General features: G+C 36.7%; 1 protein-coding gene across 2 annotated transcripts in view; it reads right to left on the bottom strand.

Moving 5' to 3' along the window:
- Window positions 1-4,654: 4,654 nt before the first annotated feature.
- Window positions 4,655-9,060, bottom strand: part of LAMB4 (laminin subunit beta 4) — a 99,867-nt gene continuing 95,461 nt past the window's right edge. For both annotated transcript variants that reach the window (XM_025041942.1, XM_025041941.1), the window contains exon 35: window positions 4,655-6,961. In XM_025041942.1, the coding sequence (XP_024897710.1) occupies window positions 6,828-6,961 (134 nt within the window). In that variant the 3' untranslated portion in view covers window positions 4,655-6,827. The remainder of the gene's footprint in view (window positions 6,962-9,060) is intronic.

Genomic DNA, 9,060 nt, shown 5'->3' with positions numbered 1-9,060 from the left:
TGCCCTGAAGAGTTGAAAAACAGAATTAGAATTTTAAAAAATAAAATTATAACTTAAAACATGATATCTAACTAGATTGACTTTTGTACATTTATTTGTAAGAAATGTTAGACTTCTTCTTTTCAAATGAAAGCAATTGTTTCCTTAATCTTGAATATTTGATCTTTTCCATTCATATTTTGCCTTCCCTAGATGAGTCACAATGCAGTATGGCCAACACAGAGCTAAATTTAAATGTCAAATAGACCCCCAAGTGTTTTTCTTTAGATATAGGATGTTTATACAGCCTTTCCAAGCTTTGGGCTGCTTCCTATCTACAAATCGCTGGAATCCTCAAACACTAGTATGGTTGTTGAGTTTCAGGCTTCATTTAACTTCCATTTCTACTCCTTTCTAGAAAGTTTGAAGTATGGCGATACCTTTGATAGGCTCAATTAACTGAGAATCAGGAAAAGTTTTTTGATTAATTTAGATGCCCACTTTGAAGGTGTAAGAATCTGGATAGCTGTTTGGTTATTACAGAGTCCTAGAAATGGTCTGTATATCATATAAAACTAACACTCCCAACTAAATAGTTCTTTTAGTGGTTAGGTTGATTTTGTTTTCCTACATAATCAAATGAATTTTGTTGAATATATATATTGTAATAAATTTTAGATATAATAAAGCTTAGTATCTAAAATTTGGCCTACCTTGTTATTTATAAGTTAATTGTAGCCCTATTTTTAAAAACTACATGGGAAGTTTTGAGGACTGAAAATATTTCTATTGAATGTGTCTAATAACTACAACTAGATGCTCAGCTGGCCATTCTCAAGACTACTTGTCCCAAAAGATTACACATTTTTTTTTTCACTAACATCAAGGATAAAGATTTTCTGTTTGGTTAGCTACTTTGACCTTTGTTTTTCCCAAGCAGAATTACTTTCAAAATATTCAACTTTTAAAATAGACCATTTATGTAAAGACCGTTTAAATTAGTTAAATTAGTTCTGCTACATTTGACGGTTCATTTAATAGAGCCTAAGGCCAATTAAAAGAGCAAATTGTCTCAAAGGAAGGGTACAATAGAACGAGTTTTATCACAGGATATATTTTGTATCATACCTGCCTTGGTATTTCTGCCAGTTTAGCTGTGTGACCTTGGCTAAGTTAATCTCAGTACTCTTCAGAAAATGAGGGATCAGGACTAGGGAATTTAGTAAATCTTTTGCATTTTAGATTTCTTAAACCTTTTCCCTGTATGAGGAAGGAGTCTCTGGGAGCATATCATGTGTGAGAGCTCCTGAGATGCCTGCAGCTAATGTCTCTAAAAGTTTGCTCAGCTATATCTAATACTTTTCTGACATAGTCATTTTATATCTCTTCTCATCAGGGATAGTATCTTCCACAGGTAGATTTTAATGTTTCTTACTGTGAACATTTATGGGCTAAATATTTCAAAGTCTTCGCTGCAAAGAAGTACCAGTACTAAAGATTAGATTTTAACTTTTGGTGCCATTTTGGGATGACTAGAGAGCAATTTGAAACACAGTGTACGTAATCTATGATCACCTAGTAAATATAAGAAAATGCAGCCAGCCACCTATTCCCTAGCCTTTGGATTTTGTCATTAAAGAGAACTATGGTTGTGTGTGGAACTACATTGGATATCACTAGGAATCAAACACTTGACTTAAAAATTGTACAATTTCTATGAACATAAAGAAAACACTACATTTCTGTTCAAAAACCCTGTACATTCTGATTAATATGTTTGATATAGAATGTATTAAGCTTGTTTTGTCTAACAAATACATCTAGTTGGCAGATGGAATCAGAAGCAGGTTGGTAGGACAGTATAAGCCTTCTAGAATAGCCACTCATAGCATTTCATGAGTAAAGCTAAAGATCATATATAGGTTCAAGTCATGCCCCAGAAGAGAAGCTAGGTGCTGATGGATGAGCAGGTGTTCATGAAAGTCCTGCTTTGGCTGATTTATGTTGGGGCGGGGCGGGCGGGGAGTTTTTTTTTTTCTCTCACAAGAGGACAGAAGAAATGGAGGGCTAAGCGCAGGAAGTATGAAAGGACACGGGACTGCCATCTTGTGGGTTGTTAAGTAGGTAACTCAGTTGCTAAAAGCGCTAAAGCTTATAATGGAAAAAGCCTATGAGAACTCTTTGACTAAAATTTTAAATTCTTCGCTTTTCTGAAGCACCAGAATCAGGACTTGGAAAGATCTTTTAGTTAGAAGAATAAAGTGAATGAAAAAAATGTTCCAAGTTTGTTTTTGGGGGGTGAGTGGGAAGAAGAGTGGGTATGTATGTGCTGGGGTTTGCACACAGAAGGATTTGATTAAACTAATTTGTTTAATGATTAAAGATTACTGAGAAACCTAAAAATTATAGTTGCATCTCCCCATTAAGAGGGAGAATGGATATTGGACAGCAATTTCTAGCCTGTGCCCCACTGGGCTCATTTGTCCTGACTAGGATCTACTTTCGGGTTTCCTTCACTTCATTGTGCCCCTTGGTGACTGGCTAACTGGACTCACCTACTGATTCTGAGCTGCCCTTTATCTGGCATTGGTTTCTAATTTAGGAGAAGACAGAATTGTTTTCTTAATGGATCACACTGGCTACCTCATAGTCACTTGTTTTCTAATCTTCATAATGATTTTCTGATGTGACCGGCTGGGTTGCAAGTGTTTTTTCCTAGCCTCTAGTAACAGAGTTTCCTCATGTTTACTGGTTCACCCATATCATTTGTGACCTACTCAGTCCACTGTCCACTGTCTTGCTTTGCCTTCTACATTAGGTATCTTAGATCCTGTCTGCCTGCCTTAAATATTGAATCTTTCCAGCCTTGGTCTCCACAGGCCTGGTCCCTACTCTCAGTCCCAACATTGGCTCTCTAACTCCTGCCTTTCACTTAACTCCTGCTCTGAGAAACTCAGAATTTAGTCTAGACATCTCTATGTTGGTGGTGTCTCACATACTTCAATAGATTTCCCAGTACTGGCTAGATGTAGTGTTCACTCAACTCAAATTTAGGAAACTAATAGAACCATTATAACAGAGGCAAAGAAAATGTGTGCATGTTGATGTATGTAAATATTTTGCATGAAGAATTAAAATGTATCTTGTAATCATATTAACAGTTGACAATTATGTTGTATAGATGCCTTACATATTCTATTTAATTAATAAATTAATTTAGCTACTCACATCAAATTATCTTTCTTAGATGGTAGGCAAAGCCATTCTACCATGAAAGCTGATGGAGCATCCTAAGGGCAGAGTACATGGATCTAAAAATCAGGAATGGATATATAGGTGACACTACTCACAGTTATATCCAAATGACTCACAAGTAGTATTTTACTTCCTGTACTTATGACTTTGGGCTCTGGTCTCTAAGAAAGTATGATTTTACTAGATGATGCAACAGTTTTTCCCCTGAATTGGAATATATACCAATACCCAGCTATTTCAGTTTTCTCATGCTAAAGGATAAACAGGCCAAAAAGGGGGGATTATAATTTTGACTGGGGTAACTATATTGACTTTTAAAGAGAAATAAATCTGGGAGTGTACAGTGGCAGATCTAGACAATCTAGTCCTGTCACATCCAGGGGAAAAATGTAATGTAAGAGCACTCTACCCCTACACAGGAAGGACCTTTGAAGGCTTAGAATTCTCAGGAGGGATGATTTGAGTCACTCTACCTGGCAGATACTTGCTAAAGGCAGAGAGAACATGGAATATATAACAAAGAGTATCTGGGGTTTATGATCCCAATTATAGCCTCTTGAAGTTACAGAAATGAGGTCAACCTCAATCTGTGTTTCTCAATATGCAATGTTTTGTATGAACTTATATTTTTATTATAAAATATAAAACATATTTAATTTCCTTTTTGTCTCTCTTCTTTCTCCCACTATCCTATACTTGGTGGATGTTGGTGGTAAACTCTTTTATTTTCTTTATAAGTTGCAGTACTTCAAGACAGAATTGTCACAGAAGTGGAAAAGGAACAGAGTGCAGTTGGAGACCACAGCCATAGAGCTAGTGCACCTAGTGAGTGATGGGTCACCTAGTGAGTGAATGAATGCAACATTATGTTTGATGAAAACATTTGTTTTTGTTTTAGAAGAAAAAATGTGATAAAGAATGTATTATGACATTAAATAGAAAGAAAGAGGTGGGCAATAATGGAAATTTGTAATTTTTTTGATGCCTGGCATCAAAATCTTTCTTTGGAAGTTTCCAAAGATAGGTAGAGGCAAAATTCCCTTCCCACTACCAAAGCCAAAGAGGGCAGATATTCTCTCTTCTCACACCCTGGCAGACAGGACACACAAAGAGGCTCAGCCTTTGGAAACTTACTTCTACCAAGGATGCTGAGCCATGAGAGGTGATGCAACATGCAGAGACAGAAGTTAATAGGATGGTGGAGAGTGTCCAGCACAGCCATCATTAGCAGCCTAACCTGAGTACTACTGAGGTGTGATCTTGAATGTATTCACAGATGCATAATTGTCCTTGGTTACCTTTTCTTTAGTCTTTCTTCAATTTTATGTGCTATCAGACATTATTTCTGTAAATTCATTTCCTGCTTAATAAAATACCTCTAGTTTTCAGTGTTTGTCATCAAGAACTCAAACTGGTAAAATTATAATATTTAATTGTTTTTTATTTTTAGTTATTTGGATTCTTTGAGTTTTTACATAAGTAGTCCTCCAATGAGTTATTCACAAAATTTCTCCCACCCCTCCCCCATATTTAAGATGGTTTTCTTAACATACAAATTCAATTGGTCATAGGAAAGATCTTGCTACACATTGTCAAATTTGCAATGTATAAGAGATACAATTTCACTAAATCTCTGTCTTGGTCACAATCTTGAACAATTGATCCAGCAAGTAATAGAAGTTAGGATGATCTATCTGACATTATTGAAGAATGAGATTTCTCATATATACACATTGTTTTTAAAGATAACCAATGTTTATTATTTTCAAACCAAAGTTTAGAAAGCATAACCACTTCTTAATTGCAATTTTCCAAAGTGCATCACATACTTCCTAACTTCATTGAACTGCAGACCCCAGAGGCCCATGGTAATGATGGGTTTATCTTGTCCTAGTCCTTGATTCCCCAGATTTCATGGCTGGGGAATTGTCTGTCTCTCGAGAACTAAACAACCTCCCAGAGGACAGAAATTCTTCCTTCTTTAACCCTTTCCACACTCTCTGGAATGTTACCTTATAGTCTGTGATCTGCAAAGATAAAGCAATTGAATGCTGCTGATGCAAACAGACAACAATGCTTGTAAAATTAAGGCTATCATTCATATAAAGGTAAAAGTTAGTATCCGGGTAGGAAAGCTGGAGTGTGTTTCACCCTCTACATTAAACAACTTAGGTTTTGTGACAGCTGTATTTTTTAACTCTGGTTCATATTGTGCGCCATTCTTTGGTGAAAGTTTCTAAATCTAAGTGCTATGTATGTGGAGTGTTACCATCATATATCTCAAGAGATTTCTGGGGGTGGTCCTTCCTGTAGAAAAGTTTCATTCTATTCCTCAGGATCTCCAGGGAAACGGTAATTTTCCTTAATAACCTACATTAAATCAATTTCTATCAATAGAAATTTCATATTTATATATAATTCTAAAGCCCTTCTGTTGAATTTTTAAATCCATCTTTTATGAGTCAGTCCTTGATAGAAATGGCTCCAGTTACTTTTCCCCTTTCATACATCGATGTTGGTGTATATTATTTCTTATTCAAAAATGTGGGACCAAATTCCCTTAAAATAATACCTCTGAAGGATAGCTTCTACAAACAGAATCAATATGCTCTATTATTTATCACACATGCGAAAAATGTTAATGTGAAATCATAGACCCATTTGAAATGAAATAATCTGATCTTTTATACTAAACAATAACAGCATAATTTTAAAAATAAGTAGCATATTTACAGCAGAAATGCTTTCAGACAAATTATGAAAAGTGGTTCAATATTTAGTTTTTGAATATAGTTCCAGTGCCATTTGGAGAAAACAGAATCCTTTGGTTGAGAGAATAAATAGAAAAGTAGGTACAAAAACAAGTTACATTTTGAACTGTATACATTTTATTTAGAATAGAGTAATAGTTTTATAGATAAAGCAAATCTAAATAAAAATATAAGACAATCCAGTATATATCATCCATATTTACTCCATCCTAGCATTAGAGGTATTGATTGATTCATTTAATTTTAATTTGTTTAAATTTATTTGTTTTAATTTTATTTTATTGTGGTAAGAATATTGAATACGAGAGTTACCCTCAGCACATTTTTAAGTATATGATACATTATTGTTAACTATGTAGATAATGTATAGTGGAACTCTAGAACTTATTCATTTTGCTTAACTGAAACTTTATGCCAGTTGGTTAGTAACTCCTCCTTCTCCCCCACCCCAGCCTCTGGCAATTTATTTAATGTTTAGGTTCACTTGACTGAAATGAGTATTAGTAAACAGAATACTTATTTAGATTTGTACTTGTTATATGTAACTAATTATTTTTAAGTTATGAAAGGCAAGAGGAAAGGTTTCTGAAACCAGAGACAATCTCTTTACTTCTCCCTTTTTATTCCATGCAAAGCAGCATTTCCTTGGCCTAGTTCCACCCCAGCCACACTGAGCAGATCTGCAGCAAGGAGAGGGCTCCAGGAAGGGGAAGCAGAAGAGACTGACCATTTGTGTTTTTCAAGTTCGGCATAGCTCTCAGGTTTGCTCATCAGAAGGCGGAAATGAAGGCACAGGCTTTTGTACTTTAACTCTGCCTAAGTCTAGCAGGTTGCATATTTATTTTCTTGCTCATCAATTTCATTTTTAATGCCAATGACTTGATCTTCCAACTGTTTCAGTTGATCAGCTTTTTCTTGTCTACTTATATTCAAATCTTGGATCTTCTTTTCTAAATCTGAAAAAAGAAAACGAAGAGAACGATATATTTTCAATTGATAGATTCCTCCTGGATTCCCATGTGATACCCAAAACAGAGATTTATGTGTTTCTTAGAGATTTAGTTTTATGCTTGGAATCAATAGATAAAACATTTATTTCCACCAGACTTCTCAAGGTTTTCACATAAATCAGAGCAGAGAAATTGATATTTTTGCCTAAAATATTCTATACTTAAAGGCATTTATCAATGTGAGTCTATAGCTATTTAGAATTGATTAGAAATGAAGAGACAGATGACAAGCCTTGATTGGATTTGGTGAGGTACTATATTTCCAAAAGTTTAGTCCTTCTATTTTTAACTTCACTTTTTAAAATGTGTTCTTCATTTTAGGGCATCCCAATCTTTCAGTAAAAAGGACTGATATTTTCATTTCATTCTCCTCTGCTAATATTGAAGTCCTTGAACAGTAAAAGCAAAGCAATGCCTTTCTTGGCTTCACTTTTAAACATCCATCCATCCACCCACCCATCTATCCATCCATGCTTCAATCAACAAACATGTGGGAATTATGTTAAACACAAAGAAGGAGCCCACGGGGTGGTGAATGGAGATGGTACAAAGAGCTACAGTTAACAGTGTGAGTGGCCTTTGGAAAAGAACCTGGCTTTAGGTTGGAGTGGAATTTCTAAGAAAGAAAGGCAGATATTCCACTTCACTTGGTCAGATCACACCTGGATACTCAGTTGATTCAGAGTAACTGTCAAACTAGCATGTTGCATGCATTTAGAGGAAGGAACCAGATGGTGAATAAATTTGGAACTGTCCCGTGAACAAAAATTGAATTAACTGGTAATGTTTCATGTAAAGGAAAGAAGATTCAGGGCATATGCTATAGCTATTTTCAAATATTTCAGGACCAGAAAAGCAGAATAAATGTGCTTTTTTGGTCATCTTGAGGAAATAGAAAGAAACTAGCAGGTGAAAGTTCCGTGAAGATTTTGTCTGAATATAAAGAACTTTCTAGTAGTCACAGCTGTTTAAAGACTAAAGAGCTTCTATGGAAGATGGGGAACATGCTGTCACTAGAAACTTTCAAATACAGATCATTCAGGGTTGAAACGGGGATTCAGCACTGGAAGTGTATTTCTGGAAAAAAAAGAAAAGGAAAAGACTCCTGTGTTTTTACTACATAAGTTATTACGATTGTGCTGCTTACTTTTCACTTGCCCCGCCAGATCTGTTCTCCATATTCCTCTGTGTCCTGGAAAGCTAGCCTCCCTGGATGACATCACCTGGCTTCCCTGACCTCTAGCTTTCATTCACACTTGGCCACTGCCCAGTTTTGAGAAGTGATCAGACAGTGGGAAGAGCTAGCAGACTCCGTTCCTATTGAGCAGCAGGTTCTGGAAGTCCTTACATCTCAGCAGCAGCTCCCACCTGGTGGCCTCTTCCCCTCTGCTCCAGCGTTCATGGGTCCACTTCACAGCACTGACACTCCTGCTTCCTCTGCTCCTTCAGGCCCAGGTACCCTGATGGCTTCTCACTGCAGCTGTCACCCAGAATCTCCACACCCTTGGTTGATTCTCTTAACTTCTGTGCTTTTTTGGTAGTTCTTCCCCATCAAGAAGTAGAGTCTAATTATCTTTTCCCCCAAAACCAGCTTTACAAGTTGTTTTGACCAATGGAAAGTGGAAGAAAGACTTCAAGAGCCTCAAAGCTTCTGTGCTCATTCTTGGGGAACCCTGAAACTACTGTGTCGCAATGCAGCCTGGAATGAAATACCTTATAGAGAAGAGAGGTTCAGCCTCTCAGCCAAGCCTGACCCTTCGCAGACCTGCCAGTTGACCCGTCAGATGAAGGTAGCTGCTTGAATAGATAACTGAGACAACTAGGCTTATAAATGCATGATCCAGAATTACATCCAAGTATGCTTTCTGTTTCTTGCTGGGACTCTGACTGACAAAGCTCTGCGGAGGGACCCTGGCTGCAGAATGGGACCCTGACCCATTCTCCATTCTCTCAAGTTTGATCCAGCCAAGCTATGTCAGGCTCTTTTCTGGAATCTCACGGACATCTCTTCCTAACAGATGGGAACAGAGCACAACCTTTGTGGT

The sequence above is a fragment of the Pteropus alecto genome, unplaced genomic scaffold (assembly GCF_000325575.1).
Source record: "Pteropus alecto unplaced genomic scaffold, ASM32557v1 scaffold109, whole genome shotgun sequence".
In the NCBI taxonomy this organism is placed as follows: domain Eukaryota; kingdom Metazoa; phylum Chordata; class Mammalia; order Chiroptera; family Pteropodidae; genus Pteropus; species Pteropus alecto.
This window is presented reverse-complemented; position numbering and strand designations above follow the sequence as displayed.